We start from the raw sequence: 21,977 nt of genomic DNA, 5'->3' as shown, positions 1-21,977 counted from the left end.
TCGGACGAATGTTTGTTCTTTTCTTTTCTTCGATGTTTTTTTATTTTATTTCATGTTTTTTTTTTTTTTTTTTCCCCTCCTTGAAGGCTTTTGACTGAGGCTCACCCAAATAATTTGTGCATGCCGTCCCGTCAGGCACCGTTTCTACTCCGTAGTCAATCGGATGTGGCTTGTGGCTGAGTGGGATTTATTGGTCTTGGACTCTTGGTAATGAGAAGGGAAAAGGGAGGGAACCATGAACTCAAGGGGGTGCCATCACAATAAAATGATCAAAATGGCCGATCGATGCCGCCCTGGGCCTCGGACGGGCCCTGGTCCTGGTGCCTGCAGAGAAGAAGAAAGAAGACGAAGAATACGGGCCAGGTACAAGCCACAGCACCGAAAAGTCAATGGAGACCTAACCAATGCGGCGACCAGTCAGCACACTTAGTCGCCCTCCAAACCCGCCTGGCTGAGACACCGGCGCCAATCGAGGGCCCGCCAATCAGTCGATCAGTCGGCATTCAGGAACGCGCTGAATGACTGTACAGTTCACGTCATTCTTCCTTTCTTCTCAAATGCAATGTCCAATACGAGGCGTGGCCAGTGGTAAAACACATGTTGATGAGGTGGCAGACGAGGAGTTATTGGTAGACGGGGGAAGAGGGGGAAGAGTGCCCAGTGAACAGTAGTAGGTCCCTGGGAGAGACGGTGAGGAGAAGTGGGTAAAGGCATGGAGGGTAAGACAGCGAGTACAATATTCCGGACTGTACTGTACCTACAGTCGAGTGGTAGGACAGTTCCTGAATCCTGAGGTACCGTTCAGGTTCCGCAGTTGCCAAAAGTGTGGTTTTGACTTTTGACTGGTTCCGTGCCTGACCAGTTGATCGGGGCGTTCACGAGCTGGGCTGCTGCAGTGGGTCTCCCTCCCTCCAGCCTGCGGGGGCCTGAACTCGGGCCAATCCTTTCGGTTGGTTTCTCTGCCAGGGACAACGCTTCTTATGGATGATTGGCACCACACTCTGGGCTCTCAGGGCTCCCTCAAAGGTGAACGAACTTACCTGCGGTGGGTTAGCTCCTTTTTTTTCCCTTCACTTTTTTTTTTTACTTTTCACTATAACAAGTACGTATAATATTCACTCTTATAATTTCAATTCAATAAATAAAATTGTTTTTTTTTTCCAAAAGAAAAAGTTTAAAGTAAAAAATCGTTTTATTGTAGCCGAACACTAGTGCACTAACACCAGTCGGATTTCCTTAGACGGTCCCGGCCCTGACTGTCAGTCCCTCCTCCGTCCCCCTCCATCCAGACTTTATAAAGGGCTGCCCCTCTCGGTCTCTCCTCTCCTTCATTTCTCGCTCCTCAACCAGCAGCGTCTGTCGTTCCTTCTTTCACACCCACACTCCCTTGGGTTCGCTTTGCTATCGTACTGCAGTGCAGTCAGTCAGTCAGTCCTTATCTTCGAACTCCTCCAATTCCTCTGTCGACCAGAGCCAGCCAGTCCTTCGTCTAGATAGACATCCCCTCAAGCAAGCAAGCAAGCAAGCAACCCGCTTTCTAGACTCAAAAAAATCAACCCGATATCCCTCGTCAAACTCCACGATTCAAAAAGCAATGGCTCCCATCACCAAGTCTCTTGCCCTCGTTGGCTCCCTGCTTGCGGCTTTCGCCTCGGCCGCCCCCGTCGACAAGCGCGACCAAGTTGTTGAGATCGAGACCGTCACCTCTGTTGTCTGGACCACCGTCGACGTGACCACCACCGTCACTGTCGAGCCTACTGCCACCAACGACGCTGTGAACAAGGTCGCCGATCACACCCAGGCGCACCACAGCTCCCACCACAGCTCCCACGCTACTTCCACGACTGCTGGATGGGAACAGCCCATCTGGACCGCCCCCGCCGTGCCCTCTTTCACCTGGACCCCCGAGGTTCCGCAGTGGACCACCAGCGTCGCGACTTCGACCACTGAGCAGTGGCACGCCACCACCACTTCCTCCACCACTTCCACGACCTCGGCCTGGACCACCACCACCACCTCTTCTTCTTCTACCTCCACCACCGCTGCTGCCGCCGCTACCACCAGCGCTAGCTCCTCCGGCTCGAGCTCCTCTGGCGTCTGCTCCGAGTCCTCGCCCTGCAGCGGAGACATCACCTATTACGAGGTCGGTCTGGGATCCTGCGGTGAGACCAACACCGACAGCGAGCACGTCCTGGCCCTGTCCCACACCATCATGCAGAAGAGCTACTGTGGCAAGACGGTGACCATCAACTACGGCGGCAAGACCGCCACCGGTACCATCGTCGACACCTGCATGGGTTGTACCGAGGGTTCCATCGATCTGTCCTCGTCGCTGTTCCTCGAGTTGGCCGAACTGGGTGCCGGCCGTGTCAGCGGTGTCGACTGGTACATCCAGTAGATGTGTGAAGTGAAGGAAATGTGATTTACGGATAGAATGATTACCCTGCTGCCAGTTTTTTTTTATTTTCTTTTTCCGTGTGCATACCTTTTTGTTGAAATACATGGGAGAATGGAACGAACCCGTCGCGGCGCGATGGTCTGAATAGATTGCATTCTTTCTTCATCCTATCTTTGGAATCAAGTAAAGCAAGTAGCTGGGATTAAGTAAAGCGAGGAACTGGAAAAAGTGGGCGGTAAGTTACCAGTAGGACTTCCTCCAGGCAAGTCGATCCACTCCTCACTCTACCATGCCCCTCCCACCGTGTGTAGTAGTCCACCCTTGCACGATCACGAAAACTTTCGGTACCTACTCCATCATCCACCGCCCCATTCAGGCAACGCCATGCCCGTGCCGACCGCGCGTGGTGAGAACACTCCCCGGACAGCCCTCCCAGCCCTCGCCCTCGCCGTCGTCCGGCCCACCCCTCATGTAGCAGATTTCCCGCCGCCGACATACCCCGCGACACGGCGTCACCCAGCTGCCCCGCGTGCGTCGCGCCCACCACTCCTCGAACAGCGTCTCATTCCCGTCCTCCTCCGTGCGCGTCCCGTAGGCCTCGCGCGCCGAGTAGTACTTCTTCCACGTCAGCTTTGCGGCCCCATGGGCTGGGTGGTGATGTCCATCAGCAGCGTGTCCATGGGACAGTCCGGCAGACGAGGCAGCCCCGGCCCCCCAGGGTTCGTAGTCCGCCACGTAGACCGTATAATCCACCACCGCCCAGGTAGCGGGATCGACGTCGTAGATCCGGAAGGCCGGGCGGCCGCGCTCGGACGTGAGGCTGGGGGTGATGTAGTTGATGGCTACGGCTTTGCGGCTGGTATTGTGGATCATTCGACTGCTGCGCATGGTTGAGGCATTGTTGGGGCTAAGGGGACGGTAGTACACCTGGAAGAGATCCAGATGACGGTGTCCGGAGAAGATGGCGGCGATGGTGGCGCGGAAGCGCTCGATGATCCGTTTCAGGGCGTGGGCGTAGCAAGGCAGCATGTGGGAGTTGCCCGGGGGCACGTGCGTGAGGAGCCAGACGCGCTGGTGGTGGCGTTCGGCCTGGTGGAGCTCGGTGGTGAGCCATGCGAATTGGGAGAGGGGGTCCGGGGTTGGGGGGGTCGTGTAGCTGAGAATGTTGATGCGGTAGTAGAGGAGGCTGTTGAGAGAGATTATCTTGAGTGGTGGGGACGTTTTGGGGGGGTTTGGTTTGGTGGTGCTGGTGCAGGATGCTGTAGTTGCCGTGGTTCCTGGGTTGGGGCACTGGTGATGGTAGGCTCGGTTGGAGGGAGAGGCGGTTCGACCAGTAGGCGAAGAGGTCGTAGGCCCATTGCGGCGTCAGATTCGAGGATGGCGTGGGAGAGACTGGGTAGATGTTGATCGGAGAGGTGTCGTGGTTGCCGATGGCGAGATAGACGGGTCCCTGGCGGGTGAGGGGCTGCAGGGCGGTATACGTGGTGTTGTAGTCGGCTTCGACGGAGGCTCGACTGGTGAGCCAGAAATCGTGGGGGACGACGTCTCCGGTGAATAACGTGAAGGCCAGCGGAGGCTGAAGGCCCTGCAGGACGGGTAATAGACTGTCAATCAGGAGGCGAATGGGAGGATCGCACCGGGGATTGCCCCAGTCACCGCAGGGGAAGAGCGTGCTGTTGGGCGCATCGGCCGCTGTACAAGGCCGGCAGCACATGGGTTTCGAGCAGGCATAGCTGGCTCCCGCCGTGTAGAAGCGGTCAACGTGCGTGTCGCTGAGATGGACCACGCGGACGGTTCGATTTTCGCCATCCCTTGTATTATCGTTGACGCTCCTCGTGATGGGCTGGCTCGACGGCTCGGGTGGCAGAGTCAAATTGAACTCGATCTCAGACCACGGACACAAGCGACCCAAGCTGGCGCACATCAACCGACTGGTCACCGATCCAATCTGCAGCTGTTCGAGGATGTAAAAGACGCTGGGCGCTTGGGCGGCCGCGGTGCCCTGGCACACATCGGCATCGGCAATCTGGACTCGGCGATTTAGAGTGACAACAAGACAAAGAGATGATCGATCTAACCTTGGCCTGCGTGCACAGCTCCTTCAAGACTGCTCTCAGAACATCCGGGCCCTGATGCGCCACGGCCCTCAATGTGCCTAACAGGATCTGCAACCAATATCAACCCGTGGCCAGTCAGTCATCTCGGCTAGCGTTCCGCTCACCTCGCAGGTTGCACACGTCACAGCCTGCTGCAGCTCCCCCCAGACTCGGTCAACCCAGTAATCGTGATCCTGACAGACAGCTAGAGCCGTCAGTAGGGTCACAAGGATTATCGCAGTGTTCATAGCGAAGAGAGGGCTGAGCCGTTATCTGGAAAGGGAGATTGAAGACCCAAGGTCGGTTCTTTATACAAGAGTTGTTTGTGCAGGAGTGTTCATATGCCCCGAGCTTCGGGTCGAATTGGCTGCTTTAATCCATTAGAGAGGCTATGGGACCATGTGATAGCAACAAGACCACCGAAGCGGAAGATCCTGGTTGATGAGGAGAGCATTATCAGCGGTGGTTAGGTTAGGGCTGTAGAAGTTGTCAACTTGTCATCCGATGGCAGCAAAGATTGCGGGGGATAAAAGACCTCGCTAAACAAATCAAGCAATGGCCCCCATTCAACAAGAGGACTGAAGTAGTATAGTGCACAAATCAATCTGGAGACCAAATGAGGATCCCCATGCAGATAATCTGTCACACCGTACTATTAAACATTAAAGAGTCGATCGCCCAGGAACAAATTCCTACTGCGGATAATGATAACTAACGGGTCCGTCTATGTAAGAGATGCCACGCGAGGGGGTGAAGAGAAATAACATAACCGCTACGTCGTTCTCTCTCCTTCTTCTCTCTCATCCTTACCAATTTCTACTGTCCATCCCCATCCCTCCATCAATCAATTGTTGGTCTTGCTACTCCGTACTCTGTAGTGAAATAACTCCTTTTACTTGGAAGAGTGACTGTCGATCAATATTCAGTGCGATTGCTTTAGCTTACTTAATTTGCCATATTTATTTTATTTTTTCTTCCGTATTTTTTTTTTAAATTAAATTGTCGAGTAAGCCTTCCAAGTTGCGTGGTTGGAACTTGGAAATTCCATCCTTTTTCCCTCTTTTTCCCTCTCGTCTACTTTCCTCTTTCCTGCTTACTTGCTTTCCTGCCTGCCTTCTTTTCCTCTCCAAATCTTTCTCCTCTTCCTTTTCTCCGCTTCATCCCCTCAACCTTTTCCTTCTCCTTTACCACCCACACTCTCTTTTCAACACATCTACTTGTCTTGATATCTCATATGTACAGATCTATCTGCCTCCATGCCGTGAATCCGTCGAGCGAAGTCAATCATGGGCCTGCCTCCCTCCCCTCCTCCTTCTTCTTCTTCTTCTCCTCCTCCCCGCCTCTAACCGACCCTTCCGCTCCCTCCGAGTTCGCTCTCCTCCGCTCTCCCCCTCTTCTCTCTCCGTGATGGAAGACCAACGACCGACTGTTTTAACCGTCTCAATTGTCTTCTTTATTGTCGCCACGGTTTTTGTTGCCTTGCGCTTCGTCTCTCGCCTTTTTATAGTTCGCAAAATTGCCCTGCATGACTATTTTATGCTTTTGGCCTGGGTATATCTATCCACCATATCGATTTTCTCCATACTGGGCGATAAGCGAACTGACCATACTCCCCGAACACCCTCCAGGTCCTTGATTTCGGCTTCTCCTTCTCCCTCTTCTATGCTACCCACCAAGGCCTCGGACTTCACGATGTCAATATTCGCCCCGAGCAACGGCCCGGCCTCAATCGCGCCGATTACGCCTTTACCGTCCTTTACGTGAGTCCTCCGCTCCGCTTCTGCTCTCTGCGCTCGGCTCACGGACGACTCAGAACCCAACCTTGATGGCCATCAAAACTTCCATCCTTGTTTTCTACCTGACCCTTACACAGGGCGAAAAGATCTTCCGCTGGGCCACCTACGTCACCCTCTTCGTCGTCAATGCCGCTGGCCTGGCCCTCACCCTTGTCAACGTCTTCCAGTGTCGTCCAGTCAGTGCTGCTGTCGCATACCCCTTGCCCGACGGCGCCAAGTGCATTGACATCCTCACCCTCTATCTGTCCTCCTCCCCAGTCAACATCATTACCGACCTGGCAATCCTCTGCCTACCGAATCCCATTCTCACGCGAATGCGCCTGCCGCGCAAGCAAAAAATCATTATCGTCATCACATTCAGTTTTGGATTTTTTGTCGCCGTGGTTGATGTCATTCGGATCGCTTACATTCAAGATGCTGCGACTTCCCGTCAGATCGCCCTCAAAGAAGTTCACCTCCAGGGTACCCCCGGCGACGATTTGAGCTGTTAGTCAACTGTGCCCCGTGGTTGCATCTTCGTCTACCTCTAACTTCAAGCTTTAGGGTACGCGGCATTCTCCTTCATGTGGTCCGTCATCGAAGTCAATGTGTCCATTATATGCGCCTGCGTTCCTAGCCTCAAGCCGCTCGTCGCCCGATTGCTTCCCAAGCTCATTCGCGACACCGACGAAAGTTATCAGGCCTCTTCGCCTGGCACCCAACCGCTACAGGCGCTGGCGCCCATTGCAGTCGGGGACTCTGTGCCCCGACCTGCCCCGTCAAATGGAACCCCAAACCCTAAACCCACCCAGTCGGAGAGTCGGAGCAGTCAGGCTGGCAGCGACGCACGCGTCGATCTGACGGAGTTTCTGGCCGCCCCGCCGCCCCAACCAGGCGCGGAAGCGACCGACGTGGAGCAGCGCACGAACACAGTGACTAATTCCTCCTACCCGCCCAGTATCACCTTCTTCGACTTCGTCAATATGAAACAGCCCGCGAACATGCTCAAGCTGAGCAACAAGGAGTCCATCACACCGATCGCGTTCACCACTGTTTTGTTCTTCCTTTGGGGCTTTGCTTATGGATTGCTCGACATGCTGAATGAGCAATTCAAGAAAATCCTACATCTTGGTGTATATCGGTCATACGGCTTGCACGCGACCTACTACGGTGGGTATCTGTTGGGCCCACCGCTTGTGGGCCGTCCGGTGCTCAAACATTGGGGCTTCAAGGCTTCATTCATAACGGGCCTCTGCATCTACGCATGCGGCTCCCTCATCTTCTGGCCCTCCGCTGTGTTGACTTCTTATTCAGCGTTCGCTGTGTCCAACTTTATTGTCGGGTTCGGCTTGGCCGTGCTTGAGACAGCCGGCAACCCGTTCATTGCTCTATGCGGTCCGCTCGAAAACTCCGAGATTCGTCTCAACATCTCACAGGGTGTCCAGGCTGTTGGCAGTGTTGTTTCGCAGCTTCTGGCGAAAAAGGTTCTGTTTAAAAAGGTTACTGATGTATCCTCCTTGGTAGACGTCCAGTGGACCTACCTTGGCATCGCTCTATTCGACGTGATCCTGGCCCTCGTCTTCTACTACCTGCCTGTTCCGGAGGCTTCCGATGCTGATTTGGAAGAGTTGGCAAACCGTCGGCGATCCGACAATCGTGCTCGTGTGGCGGGGTTGCCGGTGGTTTGGGTCACACTGGGCCTGGGTATATGGTCCGTGTTCATGTATGTCGCGGGCCAAGAAGTCTTGTCCATGAGCTTTGCGCGTTTTGTCGAGGAGGTTCATCCAAAGTGAGTTTCCTATCCTGATCTCCTTTTGCTCATTTCATTAAAGTGGGTACAGCGCTTCCTTAAGCCCCTTCGAATTCTTGACCATTGGGCACACAGTCTTTGCAGTAGGGCGTTTCTTAGCCGCTCTTCTGCAATGGTTTCTGAAGCCACGCTGGATTCTGCTGTTGTCCTACATTGGCATGATCGTGTGCGCCGCGCTATGCATGCATACTACCGGCCTCACGGCGGTGACAATGGCGGAGCTTGTATATCTGTTCGAAAGCGGTGCCTTTAGTATCAGTTTTGCCATCGCTTTGCGGGGCACGGGACGGCATACCAAGACAGCCGGCTGTTTGCTGACAATGGCCATCGGAGGGGGAGGTGGTATCTTCCCGTTTGCGCAGTACGCAGCGCAACTGGTAGGCGGCGTACCCTACTCGTATAGCGTTCTCGTGGCGGTCTCCGCCGCGGGCGCCATATTCCCAATCTATTTGAACCTCGTACCGGCGGCCAAGAAGCAGGTGGATCCGGTGCCCAACGAACATCTGCGACATCCTCGCCGCCGTAGCCGCGGCGTGCCGCGTGCCAAGGACAATCCGTCTGTGGGTGGAGTGCTGTCGCGACGGCGCAGTGTGCTCTTGGATCCGCTACCGACCGTGCAACTGACGGAGTGATTGGCTTTTTTGTTTTCTCTCCTTGGGGATATGCCTTGTGATACCCATACATTGTTTAATATTTTGTTTGATCCTGGATTTAGCATGGCGTCAGGTTGCATTAGCATTTGGAATGACAAATCGACAGCGTCGCACCGTGGTAGCGTTGACATCAGTTCGAAGCGTCATTTGAGTCGCTCGCTACAGCATATAGTTATACTACGGATGACAATTGTCGACGATTGTGTACAGCGAAGTAGGGTTACGAATCAAAGTACCCTGATAGAGTCGAACAGTCTATCCATATAGAGTTCGAAGACTTCATGGTTGAACATATTGTTTACTGTAATAGTGTCCCCAACTGTCTCATGCTGCTCGACTCAACAATTGAGATCTAAGACGTACAGTCAGGTACGGACAACCCAGGGTGGGTCTGTCAATGTCTTGTCACCAGGCCTGTGGCTAGTCCAGGCAGTGGCTGTGCGTGCGGGAATCCTAGTCGCAAATGCCATGGCACTTCAATAACTCTTGGGGTGAGGTAAGTTACCCGTACTTGAATCTGCACCGTGGTATTATAGCTCATGGTAACGTCCCGTAATGCACCACTTGTAACGTACAGTGATACCATACCCCGTTCCACCCTGTATCCAAAGCACTACCCAGTCAACTTGTCGGGTACTAGGTTAGGTCAGGTGCAACAAACGTACTATCCTCGCGAGGTTCCGGGGACCGGGTTTCTAAGCAGAAGCAGATAGATTTGAGGCGCCCAACAATAATGCAGTGCAGTGAAAGAGCCCGATGCAGGTTTGCAATACAACGAGAGCTCGTATCTACGTCCATATTATCTATGTGATATCGGGTTTTGACTCGGCTTGGTGAAACTTGCAGATGTAGTATGTTCTCAGCTCGTGGGTGGGTATCTAGAGGGAAATATCATTATCATCTTCTGCATATGCGTAGTGAGCACTACTCAAGCGGTGGGGGTGAGTTGATCGATACGGAGTAAGATGTCTGGATGTCTGGATTCCTTGATCATTCGAGAGATGAATAGTTGACAAGGAGGACAGATGAATGGAAGGACTTCCTACCGGCCTGAGCAGGAAGGCGGAAAGCCCTTCGAGTCCTAGGCGTACCTCGTCAGTAAGTTAGATTTGTTCTTGTCAGCATATCTCCAAGCCAAGACCCGATCGAAAGCTTATTCCTGGAATGTGGGACTACCATTTAAGATCTATGTTGCGACGGGCTTACATGAGTATCCATGGAACTAGATGCGAGGACTAGTGATTACGCATAGCAATGACCATTGATTTGACATTCATGATTCATGATTGTGAAAAAGGTATAGTAAATATGTACTATGAAGTAAAGCAACCGGCGCCTCTATCCATGCGCTGAAACAAAACGGGAGAAGAAGAAAAGTCATCATCATAGCACCATCTCACCGACGATGCGAAGCATTTACCACCAGTCACCCTGGTCCTTCATGGCAGCAGCAACCTTGGTGAAACCAGCGATGTTGGAACCGGTGACCAGGGAAGGCAGGACACCCTCAGCAGGGGTGGCGTACTCGATAGCGGTCTCGAGACCGTTCTTGAAGCAGGAGCGCATGATGTCCTTGAGACGGGCATCAACCTCCTCAGAGGTCCAGCTGAGGCGGGCAGAGTTCTGAGCCATCTCGAGACCGGAGACGGCGACACCACCGGCGTTAGCGGCCTTACCGGGGGCGTACCAGATGGCAGCCTTGCCGGCGTTGGCCTGACGGTGGGCCTCGAAGGTGTCGATGGCCTCCTGGGTGCAGCCCATGTTGGAACCCTCAGCGATGAACTTGGCTCCAGCATCGATCAGCGCCTGCGCCTCCTCGCCGGAAACCTCGTTCTGGGTAGCAGAGGGAAGGGCAACGTCGACCTTGCCAACGTGCTTCCAGGGACGAGCACCAGCAATGTACTTGAACTTGGCGGAGTCGGCGAAGACACCCTCGGAAACGATAGAGGCGAGCTGCTTGCGGGCGACCTTGAGGTCGGCAATCAAAGCGATCTCCTCGGGGGTGAAGCTGGAGTCGTTGACAACGATGAGGGAGCCCTGGCTGTCGCTCAGGGAAACAACGGAACCACCGAGCTCAATGACCTTGAGAGCGGCGTACTGGGCGACGTTACCGGAACCAGAGATGGCGACGCGCTTGCCGGAGAAGGACTCGGCGCCGTTGGTGGCGTGCTGGATCATGTGCTCAACGTACTGCGATGACCTGTTAGCACAATGCGCCTGTGATGCCAGAAACAGAAGGATAACATACGTAGACAACACCGTAACCGGTAGCCTCGGGGCGGATCAAGGAACCACCCCAGGTGAGGCCCTTACCAGTGAGGACACCCTCCCACTGGTTGCGGATCTTGCGGTACTGGCCGAAGAGGAAACCAATCTCACGACCAGTGACACCGATATCACCAGCGGGGACATCAGTGTCGGCACCGATGTGCTTGGCGAGCTCAGTCATGAAAGAAACGCAGAAGCGGCGGATCTCGTTGTCGGACTTGCCCTTGGGGTCGAAGTCAGAACCACCCTTACCACCACCCATGCTCAGACCAGTCAAGGCGTTCTTGAAGATCTGCTCGAAACCCAAGAACTTGAGGATGGAGAGGTTGACAGTGGGGTGGAAGCGGAGACCACCCTTGTAGGGGCCGAGGGCGGAGTTGAACTGGACACGGAAACCGCGGTTGACCTGGACCTGGCCCTGGTCATCCTCCCAGACGACACGGAACTGGATGACGCGCTCGGGGACGGAGACGACAGCCAGAGCCTTGCGGTATTCGGGGTTCTTCTGGAAAAGAGTGGAGTTCTCGAGGGTCGAGGCAAGCTCTGTTGAAGGGGGGAAATTGTTAGGTACAGTGGAAACAAATTGGGTAGCTATTTAGATTGATAGAAGAACATACCCTTGTAGGCCTGCTCGAACTCGGGCTCAACGGGAAGGTTGGACATGGTGAATGAGGGAGGGAAGAAAATATTTAGTATGATGTTGTTCGAAGAAGAATAATGACCCAAAGGATACCCGACAAGACTTTTGAAGACCTGGTCTGGGAGAGAGATGGAGGATGGGGATGGGAAGAAAGAAAGAGAAAGAGATGAGGGAGGAGAGAGAATGGGTTTATGTATCTTTCCCATTGCCTCTTTTTCTTCCGGGTTTCCCCCCTCTGCCCTTCCCTTCCCGTTTCAGTCCCCCCTCCCCTCCCCCCCCTCCTCCTCTCCTGCTCTTACCCCCGACCCCGGACTGGGTTTGTGGTGGCAGTCATGGTAGGTAGCAGTGGATGGTGGGTGCCACTGGGTCGGAGCGGAAGAGGGTTGTCCGGACGGCAAAACGAAAAAAAAAAAAGAAAGAAAAGAAAAAAGGAAACGGGAAAATCAAAGAAACACCAAAAAGGTGTACAGTAACAGCCGGAGTCGGACGAGACGTAGGAAGTCCCCGCCGGAGAGGAAAAGTAGTAAGGCAGTCAACGGCAGCGGGACTAATCACGGCAAAGCAATGCCGGGTGGGCGTCCGAAGTTCGGGGCAGTGTTAGTCGATAGTTTATGGTCACAGAATCTGCGCCCGTTATCTATCGGCGGAAACCCGCCCCTCTCGCCGCTTTCAGTCCTCCCGGGAAATCCTCGTGTGGCAAGGAATCTCTCGGGATGCAAAGCTCTAAGCGAGCTGGATTAAGAGATTTTTTGGATGAAACGTACGTAGTCTACTCCGGACTGTCCTTGGGTTCATTGACTATTGTTCAGTAGTAGTAGTAGTAGTAGAAGTAGTAGTAGTGGACTTCTGGTCTGCTCCCCTTCCCAACCCATCATGTACATATACTGTACGATGTGAAATGCATGCCAAGCCTCTCCCTGCAGGCCTATCGAAGGCACGTGACCTCGGAATCGATCCTCAGATCCCCCAAGTGCAGTGCGCCCCACGTGTAAGCGAAAGTCTTATCTGCACTATCAACCCGATCATCTCTACGTAGAGTGCGCCCTCTGAAGACTGGAATTCGCCTGTCTCAGAACTAGGAAACACATCGTTGTTGGGTGTTCTCTCCGAAAACAGGATGAATCGTTAACTGTCGGGAGACTCCGGCTTCCCGGTGAGCTGAGCTGAGCAGGGTCGTGGACAGTGGACACAGCGGGGGGAGGGGGGGAGAAGAGATGGCCGCCGCTGGCTGGTGGTGGTACGGGAAGGCGGGCAAGCATAACACACGGTTCACCGGGCGATCATACCATCTGTGGCCTTGCTCTGTCCGTCTCACCGGTAAACTGCCCATCGCCTAATCCCAAATCTGCCTATGAGTAGTATAGACCGCTTCGCCAATTAAAAAAAGGCAACGCAACAGAATGGCACATCCCTACCTTCTAGGGCACTCGAAAGCCATCGACATCACATTGGTGTCATGTTCATTGTACTGTACACAAATGGTCGATGAAAATTCCAGCCCCAGCAGCAAGGAAACCTTTAGGTTGCGGCTGACTGGCCAAACTTCACCTGGGGGCACATGTGATGGCGCCGGGGCAAGTTCAAGGTTACCAATTCCAATCGAGTTACAGTGACTGCGGAGCCAATCAGCATGATCCAAGACCCTTGTCCGTCCTTATCTTGACGGTATCAGAGCCAATGACATGGTGCAATTGTCATAGATAAGTAGCCGAGTTCCGCAACCCGAGAGGGTGGCACTAAGGCTGTCCCGTCTGTGCTCACTGCTCACTCACGGCTCGGATTCGAGGACTGGGAGGGAATCTGCGGTGCAGGCAGGCTTAAACATTGGCAGGTGCTAAAGAAACTTTGGCACTAAACCTCTTTAATCATCCTTCCCCCACTCCCTTCCCTGAGCCGACTCGCCCGAGTACGGCCATCCGAGCGGAATGCGCACGCGGTGTCTTAACTCTTAAGTCTCTAACGCCTCTAAGATCACAAGCTGCCCGCTAAACTCCCCCACTAATGCATCCGTCGGTGGTCGGGGTTTGTTGACAGGGATTCTGGCCCGACTTGGTCTTTTCTTGGTTATCTGGGGGAGGCGACTGTCTTTGATCCATTTGGCTGTTGGGGAAGAATGGGGGGGGGGAGTAAGATGCGAGATCCGGGGAAAGTACCTTATGCACCAGTGTAACTTCGATCACATACTCTACCATACAATTATTGGGTAGGTGAATTGAACATCAGATCAGGCTCAACGCCACAAGACGCGTCGATATCTACCATGATTACTTTTTCATTTTACTTAACATAGCCTGCTAGCCAATGAGATACTCTACAGGGTACTTGTCAGTAGGTAAGGTAGGCAAGGGAAACTACACTAGCCATGCGTTGCTGTCCTTTTCCGCTCTCACCATCAGCGGCAGTACTTTTCTTAGCGTTAGTGCATTCCTCCGGGGGCAAAGTAGGATCCGATGTCGGCATCAGTCTCCCTGGTGATTATACCACCAATCAAGTGAACCACGCTTTATCGGCCTGGCGTTCCCATTTCACTGACCCGTTGAGGACTTCGAAGGATCAATCCATCACAGCCTGATTCTTTAGGCTATTGTTCTCGTTCGACGCATTAGGGGACAAATGCCCTCGGAGATCCCGCTCGGAGCGGAAAGCAACAACAAAGGGATCATTTGCATACCTACGCTACGATCATTTCAGAAATTTGAGAACAATACAAGAGGACACTTTATATTTGCTTCTGCGAATGACCGACTGCCCGAGTACATCGAGTCAGGCATATGCGAAGCGAGCTAGCGGAGTACATGAACCAAGGTCAGGCAATACCTGCATGTTAAAACAGAATGCGAAATAGGCTGTGCGGGCCGCCATCCTAGCACCTCGGGGGGCCCCAGGCCCTCCAGGAGTCCATGCATGCATAAAGCGTGGTTCTGGAAACAAGCTGCATCTACAACACAAACGATCTCGCTAACCTGGATTAATTATCGAAACTGCGTAGCTTCTGGAGCGTGCTCCACTCACTCCTGTACATGCCATTGCGCTCATTGCTCGCTCACTCCAGCACGTAATACTTGACCGCCGCGAGTTTGGAGACGAGCAGGTGGGAAAGGAGGAGGGAGGTTTATACTCTCGCCGCCCTCACATGACACACGGACAGGGGCAGGCCATACTTCATGCCAGTGTTAGCCAAGCAGGAAGCAGCAACGAAAGACATGCGGGCACATTGGCGGAATGTCAAATCTAGTTATCAGTCCCAGATCTGCCATTACTATGACATATACTAGCCATGTCTCGAGTGTAATGTCACTTCTCGCACATCGAGGCTCGCCATATGCTACGTAGTCCAGCTATCCGTCCATATGCGGATCTTTCAATGGAATCCAGACGATTAGAAAGAAGAGAACTTTCAGAGTCTGGAAGCATCTTCTGTCTACAGTGCTCTCCTCAGCTGGAGTCAGATCTAGACATTCAAGTCGATACTATCATGTGTCTGTACGATTCTTCCACTCCCAAGGATGGCTTCCGGGACTACTCCCATCGAAGCTGACGATCCACCACCGAACTCATTCCCTGATCAGAAGGGCTTTCTGGTGCAGCTCATTCATCAGACTAAGAGCAAGCAAGATCTCATATTGTATTTCAATCTCATATTGTGTGAACAATTAGCATAATGGGTTGTCAAGATACATTCCTACTGTCCATTGCATTGTTGTAGGCTCTCCCTGTACTTGAAGGGACATCACCGTAAATTAAACCCAACGATTAGATCATCTAGGCCAGCAAAGAGACCCGTATAGTATGTCAAGTTAAAGGAAATTCATTGGAGCTCAGAAAAACCACGTGCCCGGCGATACATGTAGGCTCGATCTGTCGGATTGGACACCCCACAACTTGGAACTATGGGGCCGGTGGGCTAGAATTATGAAGCTCAGGCTTCACAATTGCCGGCGAGCTCATCATGGTTGCACTTGCTTCTGGCATAAGGCTACCTAGGTATTGTCCCGGGAGAATCATCCCTACTCGTAGAACGATTGACAGCGAATGAGAAACACCAAGAGCTAGCCCGGGGGATATCTCCTCTGCAGAGAAAGTCTAATTCTTAATTGACAGGCTACATGGGATCAGTTCTATCTACGACTGCATATCTAAGACACATACCATAGTTAATCCTAGTCAAGAGTTAGCACCCTGCTTGTGAGGCCAATGGGTGTGAAATCAGCCCATGTACAGGGTATCAGATGCACCCGGACAAGGTATTGTATATACTTGTGGTACTTCTCTGTAGTTGCTATACCAGTATGGACTCAAAATGTATAGCACTGCATCTTACTGGATATGTGGATTGCGAAACGATTCTTATTTGACTGACAGAATGAGGTACAGACAGTACTATGTACATACGGTTGGGAGATAGGCTGGTTCTACTCAGTACCCAATACGTACCAGATACTTCGGTAAGGTCTTGTCCATTACATATGGTACGTGATCAGTGTATGAAACTGTTACCGACTGGTTACAACACCACCAGTTTGGACCCCTTCTTGGTCTGCCGTCCCGGTCTCCTTACCCCCTCCCTTCATGAGGAGAGATCTGGACTAGTTGAAAACACCACTACGTCCTCCGTACCTGGTTTCATGATATGTCCGAGCTAGCCTGAAGAAACAAGAGACTGCCCACAAATATTGTATAATCAACAGTGGCCTCCCCCCCCCCGCTTCTTCAGCCGCGCGCCAGTCACTGGTGCGGGATCTTCATCGAAAAAGTCCAGAAGAAGTTTAAACATGAGTAGCTAAAGAAAAGGCACGCTCCCTAGTTTTTGTTCTAGGAACTCTCTCTACCTTTAGTTCCCACGCTTGTTCGATTGGGTTTTGTGCAGTTTATGCATAGCGGATCTAGGTCTCCCTCCAGTTTTCGTTGGGTCCTGCAGGGACACAACACAACCCCAAGGACCAAATGGACCGAGGAACCACAAGAATAACTAACTTCTACGTATGTACTGTGCCTAATCCGATGGGGAAAAAAAGAGAAAAAGGAAAAAAGAAAAAATAGAACAACCACCTACGCTACCCGGATGAGATGAGATCCCCCCTCTTCACCCTCTCCCCCTACGCGATCGATAACCACAAATCCGATCCACGAGTTCCGACCGGTGGAGAAGGAAGGGGGCGCGGTTCGTCATCCCAACCCATCGGCTCCGATCTCCCTCTCCCATGGTAATTGGTAGAATGCTGGCGGGCAGCAGATGTAAAAATTCAAATCGATCGATCCAAGCGGACCGGGATTGTGCGACTCGCATGGCATAGGTCCATTGCCTCATATCTCAAACGTATCTGCCTTTGCCCTTTCACAGATAACCCGAGAGAATTAAAGATGGTATGTAGTCTGTCTAGGTATGTGTTTACACCTGTAAACCGAGGTTCAGCAGGACGGCTGGCCCCCTTTCTCAGTCTCACGCAATACGGACTGTAGCAGAAGTATAAATCTTCATCCAGTGTGAGCGATTGACCCAGACAAACTCCGAATGGGCAGGCACACGAACATTCCCCTCACCACCTGGCCCCATGACGATTCTAACCGATCCGTGATGTGAGCGCCAGTCGCCTCGGTACATTGTTCCCGTCCGAACCAATGCCGTGTTCCACAGCGCACTACTGGGCTGTCAGCCTCGCTAGAGGTCGTCTCGCTTGTTTCGGACTTCTATCGTTCCGGAGGTAGGTGCCCAATCGAGACACTTGTCGAGGTCGATCCTCACCAGGTTGGCCCTGCCATCCAGGTTCTTGGGTCGTGAACCGCGATCGCAGCAGTAGGGGGCTCAGGGGGCGCGGTTCTTTTCGCATTCGAGTAAAGCATGTTCCAGCGATGACGACAAGCCCTACCAATGTCTAGAATTCAGAGATGTGGTAGTTAGTCAACATCTCCAACTTGGAATCAAGAGCTGTGCATTAATGCTATACTAAATTCCAACGCCTATCATATGATTCATTGATTGGCTGCTGTTTTCAAAAATCCTCGGTCGTGTATATCCAAGTATAGCCCCTTGCAAAAAGGAGTGCGCTCCGTAGTCAATAATAGAAGCCAAAACTAAAATGTGGGCCCGCGCCAGTCTATCACGCTCAAGAACTCATATGATCGTCATCTCATGGCAGGCATGCGAAGAACAGAAAGAATATTAAAAGAATAGAAACGGGTTCCGCTATGAGGTCCCCAAACTCCGTACTGTCACCCATAGTCGTTGGGTATTGTTCAACATGTAGAAGTCAACCCGGGGGATCGATGCAAAATGATAAAGCAAGAAGAGGCAAGGAAATGAGAGAAGATTTGGATCGAGGGAATAGAAGCCTCAGCCACGTGAGCTCTGCGCTCGCGAAATGTTAGACGATGAATCGCGAAGGGCATCAGGCGCTCGTGGCCCGACCATCCAGTCCTCCATGGCAAGCCAGTCACTCCAGCTCCTCTCCGCGGCCTCGATCTCTGAATCCAGCGGACCCTGCAATGGGCGTAAAAATGGGATAGTCTCCAGCGGAGCAATATCGTAATCCTTTTTCACAGCTGCCCACCCCCCACTTTTCGCTGCGAAGAGGTAATTGCGCCTCTCCTGTTCGTGCAGAGGGCCGATGCCAGTGGCCCATTCGTTCCCGAAGAATCCTTGAAGCACCCCAGGAAAATCCATTCCAGTAGCCACTAGGCGACGAATATAAGGAATCAGCGAGACAGAAGGGGGCACTGTCGACGGGCCAGATGAATCCGAAGGGGTACTGGTATAAGAGTGATTGGTGGACGAGCTCGAGCTCGAGCTCGAGCTTGCAACCGGGTTGGATTCCCATTGGAATGGAAGACGAATGTTCAGAAAAGCGGAAAGCGCTTGAACAGGGACGCTGTGTTGCGCATCATCCAAGAAGTATCGCTGACAATTTTGATAGCGCGGGTACCATTCGAAGATGTCGCAACCAACTGTAGACGATTCCGCAGGTCCTATCATCGCTGCTGGTTCGCGGATTTGATTATCATTCATTGGAGGAGCGGAAGCACGTTTCGCGGGGTCAATCGAATTTCTGCTGCGGAAATGTTCACTTGCGTCAGTTCCGAATCATTCAAGATCATGGCCTCAATACTATTTCATTTCGATATTTTCTGATGGTCTTGGCTGGTGTTTCGACACTTGAGACAGAAGTGGCATAAATCAGGCTCTGCTCAGTGAAAAGCACGAAAGGCAGCAAGTGGTATTGTACGGGGAAAAACCACGACTGAACAGCCGAAGTAGAGGGGTAGAAGGGCTAGAGGGCGAGCGAATGCGTACTTGCTATCAATCACACTGCGTCCCCTTCGAAGGAGAGATCTTCGTGGCCGCGTAGATGGGAAGGACAATGATGAGGAGCGAAACAGATTCCTGATGGTAAACCCTAGGCCTCTCCCCGGATGAGATTCGTCCATGGACATCTGCTAGGCGCAATCCATCTATTATCGAAGCAGAAAACACAAGTCATGACATGGGCCCTAGCCCAAGAGAAACACTTGTCGGAGAGAGCGGGGAGAAGATGTGGTATTTGGTGAACAAATACAGGTAGGTGATAGTCGCAGCGGAGGAAATAGAGAGGGGGAAGAGGGGGGGTACAACGCTCTACTTTAGGTGATGGGCTCCATTGGAAGAACTGGAACGGGGCTGCAAATGAGCATACATAAAAAAAAGTTCATTTTGAGACAAAAATAAAGAAGGTTACGAAGAAGGGAACCGGCCCGGAAGGGTAGGAACTGGAAAGAAAGAGTCAGATTGCGGAGCTGGACTGGAAGGTGTGGACTTTGTAGACCAGGTATATTGTTTGGGACCTTGGGTACTGGTAGTTACTCCGTACTGGGTGCGACTAGCACCAGAGAAAGGAACGGGTCTACCCGATTAAAGGCGGTTCGTTTTGTTTCGTTTTTGTTTGGGAGGGGGGCTTTTTTTTTGAAGGATTTTCTTTTTCTCTCGCTATTCTTTACTCCTTCTTTTCTTTCTGGAATTCTCCTATTCCCTCTGTTCTTTCTCTTTCCTTTCTTTGCACATCATCATCTGTCAAACGAAAGGAAATGTACTATATTATCGTGTTGGTACAAATGACTCTTAGTACACATGTACCGTACATACCCAAGGGATATAGTGTTTCGCTGAGGTGCCTCCAGTCACAGCTGTCAAATAATTTCTGATGGTATTTGCATGTTCTAGGATAATTCGCCTAATAGCATTGGGCTGTAATAAGATTGAATTGATAGATAGAAACCCTCTTAGTAGTAGCTTGTTCAAACGAGGTGCCTGAATAGCTATAGCGTAACCTCTCTAAGCCACACTAACGTTAAGTATCAGTAGTGTGGCGGGTATCGAGCAGCACTAACCTCACAGTACCTACGGTACTGAGTAGAAAGACAAGGCCGCTTTCAGATTGAGAAATCTTAGGGTAAAACTGGAAGGAAGAACCCTCATCAAAGTGATTGTCATCGGCAGTCAGATTCTCAATCATAGTATCGATTGCGGTTATTGACTGGTCTCTATTCTCTGAATTTTTTTTTTAGAGTTTTCTAAATGCCCCCCTCCTCCCCTTCTTCTTTGGTGCGAATGAAGAAATGAATCATTCACAGTGATCGAGAATGGAATCCCAAGGAACCTGGACATTAGAATCAGGTACAGATCGAATGGTTCAGGGCGGCCCTTCGGTGGATTCTGGGTAGTCCCTCCGAGCCTCTAGCCTTTAAGCCTCTAGCGGATGGCAAAAAAGGTGTTGGTCATCGCGTGTCCTTTTACTGCCTGTGGATCCCGAAATAATGCAGATTTGGATAGAACCCAGATCAAACACATCCGTGCATCTACCGTAGATGTCTGTAATATACTGTACATTTATGTTTATCCTAGTCCTTTCTAGTAACCACGGACGGCATGGTGACTTACTCACTAAGGAAGAGAAATTCCTTTACCTATGTTGAAGCCTACATCCGAAACTTCGGCCTGCACACCTCAGCCCCCTACCTGGAGTGAAGAAAATAGACACTACATTGGCTGAGCCCACGAATTCTCGTTTCTGTTTCAGTATGACCTCTATGTCTCCCACGTTCATGGTCCACCTTGTCGCATTGATTGGCGTCTATAGAACTTTATCTAGTACATATGTAATACCTATGAAGGAAGCTGGGCGAAACAAATACTGAACGCATGTAATTAACATTACAAGGACTGGAAGGGTAACTGAATTCTCGTTGTCGCATGCAGATCGAACCGACAGAATGGAGAACCAGACAACTATCGAGTCCATATCATAACTTCCAGGGAAATTGAGTCTTGGGCCGAAATCCAAGGATCAGCGTGAGTGAAGAGGTGCGACAGCCTCAAACATCTTATCCATCAGGGCAAGATTAAGGTGTCTCTCCCGCCCGGGGCACAGTTTTGGACAATACTCCATCAGTAAGTTAAAGTACCTTGCTCGGTAACGGCACATCCCCAGTCAATAATCATGAAAACAGCAGGTTCCAGCTTTCCAGGTCGATGAAGAACCAATATGGTCAAATCAAAAGGCAATAATGTAAGATTATTTGACAGATTGTTCTTTATTCCTCCTGTCAAATTTGTCAATCGCGTGTTTCCCATGCCTTCAACATTAAATGAGGAAACGCGGTGTTTCAAGCCGATTCCAATAATCTATAGTATGCATCATCCCTACCACCAAGGGATGCGGCCCAAGTGGCGTTTCTATAGTCTTCCTTGCTAGTACTGAGTAGTAGGCATTGACATACCTACTGCCTATAGTCCGGCGGCCTCGTCTAGCCCCTCCCCCTTCATTGAACCACTATAGGACTTGGTCCATTGCGAACGATCCTTATCGAATGATAAGCTGTACTCGGAAATAAGTGTGAGAAATGGTACTATCGATGGGGCTGAAAAGAAAAAAAAAGCTCAGGTATCTATTTTGCCGTGCTAATAATGTATGCTAGCGCCCAGATTTGGTATTCGGCGGGGTACATACAGTAAGGTATTCCTCCCTCCTTCTGTAAGCAATTCGTAAGATATTCTCAAGCACAACAAGCAATCTGAGATAATCGCGGCTATCATGCTTGAGCGTGCCATTCCCAGTCAGCTGTAATTGTCTAAGTCGAAGTTGCAGGGGTCAAATACAGCCTTTTAGTCGGGTACTCCATGAAGAGGAGCTTTCAAGTATGGACAAACCGAGATGGCTGTAATAATCTTTTTTATTGGTTGCATGACCAACCTTTGATGAGATACAGCAATGTTGAAAATATCGAATAGCAAGAGTTGAAACCCCGGGGAGTTGTAGGGAAAGAAAGTATCCCCCTAAACAGGGCGGACAACATGGTAACACATGGTA

General features: G+C 51.6%; 5 protein-coding genes across 5 annotated transcripts; 2 read left to right on the top strand and 3 right to left on the bottom strand.

Annotated features, from left to right (window-relative positions):
- Positions 1-1,446: 1,446 nt before the first annotated feature.
- On the top strand, positions 1,447-2,555 carry BO95DRAFT_441719 (RlpA-like double-psi beta-barrel domain-containing protein). The gene has a single exon (XM_025586241.1). It carries the CDS (start codon positions 1,595-1,597, stop codon positions 2,396-2,398), a length of 804 nt encoding a protein of 267 aa, XP_025443325.1. The 5' UTR covers positions 1,447-1,594; the 3' UTR covers positions 2,399-2,555.
- A 215-nt stretch (positions 2,556-2,770) lies between these two features.
- BO95DRAFT_481304 (PPN1 endopolyphosphatase family protein) lies at positions 2,771-5,010 on the bottom strand (the record flags this gene model as incomplete). Its single annotated transcript, XM_025590198.1, has 4 exons — positions 4,620-5,010; positions 4,477-4,563; positions 3,730-4,424; positions 2,771-3,584 (listed from the first exon to the last, which is right to left on the bottom strand). The coding sequence occupies exons 1-4, from the start codon at positions 4,740-4,742 to the stop codon at positions 2,771-2,773; spliced, it is 1,719 nt and encodes a 572-aa protein (XP_025443324.1). The 5' UTR covers positions 4,743-5,010.
- Positions 5,011-5,601: 591 nt separating this feature from the next.
- On the top strand, positions 5,602-8,859 carry BO95DRAFT_441717 (putative MFS monosaccharide transporter). Its single transcript, XM_025586240.1, has 5 exons — positions 5,602-6,045; positions 6,123-6,254; positions 6,308-6,776; positions 6,834-8,058; positions 8,111-8,859. Exons 1-5 carry the CDS (start codon positions 5,902-5,904, stop codon positions 8,709-8,711), a joined length of 2,571 nt encoding a protein of 856 aa, XP_025443323.1. The 5' UTR covers positions 5,602-5,901; the 3' UTR covers positions 8,712-8,859.
- Positions 8,860-10,015: 1,156 nt separating this feature from the next.
- On the bottom strand, positions 10,016-11,728 carry BO95DRAFT_441716 (glutamate dehydrogenase). Its single transcript, XM_025586239.1, has 3 exons — positions 11,618-11,728; positions 10,981-11,543; positions 10,016-10,922 (listed from the first exon to the last, which is right to left on the bottom strand). Exons 1-3 carry the CDS (start codon positions 11,661-11,663, stop codon positions 10,149-10,151), a joined length of 1,383 nt encoding a protein of 460 aa, XP_025443322.1. The 5' UTR covers positions 11,664-11,728; the 3' UTR covers positions 10,016-10,148.
- A 5,838-nt stretch (positions 11,729-17,566) lies between these two features.
- Positions 17,567-19,388, bottom strand: BO95DRAFT_441714 (uncharacterized protein). Its single transcript, XM_025586238.1, has 2 exons — positions 18,929-19,388; positions 17,567-18,683 (listed from the first exon to the last, which is right to left on the bottom strand). Exons 1-2 carry the CDS (start codon positions 19,066-19,068, stop codon positions 17,972-17,974), a joined length of 852 nt encoding a protein of 283 aa, XP_025443321.1. The 5' UTR covers positions 19,069-19,388; the 3' UTR covers positions 17,567-17,971.
- Positions 19,389-21,977: the final 2,589 nt, after the last annotated feature.

Source organism: Aspergillus brunneoviolaceus, assembly GCF_003184695.1.
Source record: "Aspergillus brunneoviolaceus CBS 621.78 unplaced genomic scaffold BO95scaffold_25, whole genome shotgun sequence".
NCBI lineage: Eukaryota > Fungi > Ascomycota > Eurotiomycetes > Eurotiales > Aspergillaceae > Aspergillus > Aspergillus brunneoviolaceus.
The sequence above is the reverse complement of the archived record's forward strand: the minus strand, read 5'-3'. Positions and strand labels throughout refer to the sequence as shown.

Excerpts from the sequence above, each read along its gene's own strand:
- BO95DRAFT_441719 (XM_025586241.1), top strand. The coding sequence starts at position 1,595 with ATGGCTCCCATCACCAAGTCTCTTGCCCTCGTTGGCTCCCTGCTTGCG.
- BO95DRAFT_441717 (XM_025586240.1), top strand. The coding sequence starts at position 5,902 with ATGGAAGACCAACGACCGACTGTTTTAACCGTCTCAATTGTCTTCTTT. Across the intron at positions 6,046-6,122 it reads ATTTTATGCTTTTGGCCTGG|GTCCTTGATTTCGGCTTCTC; the intron begins GTATATCTATCC and ends AACACCCTCCAG. Across the intron at positions 6,255-6,307 it reads ACGCCTTTACCGTCCTTTAC|AACCCAACCTTGATGGCCAT; the intron begins GTGAGTCCTCCG and ends CGGACGACTCAG.
- BO95DRAFT_441716 (XM_025586239.1), bottom strand. The coding sequence starts at position 11,663 with ATGTCCAACCTTCCCGTTGAGCCCGAGTTCGAGCAGGCCTACAAGG. Across the intron at positions 11,544-11,617 it reads GTTCGAGCAGGCCTACAAGG|AGCTTGCCTCGACCCTCGAG; the intron begins GTATGTTCTTCT and ends CCCCTTCAACAG. Across the intron at positions 10,923-10,980 it reads CCGGTTACGGTGTTGTCTAC|TACGTTGAGCACATGATCCA; the intron begins GTATGTTATCCT and ends AGGTCATCGCAG.
- BO95DRAFT_441714 (XM_025586238.1), bottom strand. The coding sequence starts at position 19,068 with ATGTCCATGGACGAATCTCATCCGGGGAGAGGCCTAGGGTTTACCATC. Across the intron at positions 18,684-18,928 it reads CGCAGTGTGATTGATAGCAA|AAATTCGATTGACCCCGCGA; the intron begins GTACGCATTCGC and ends TTTCCGCAGCAG.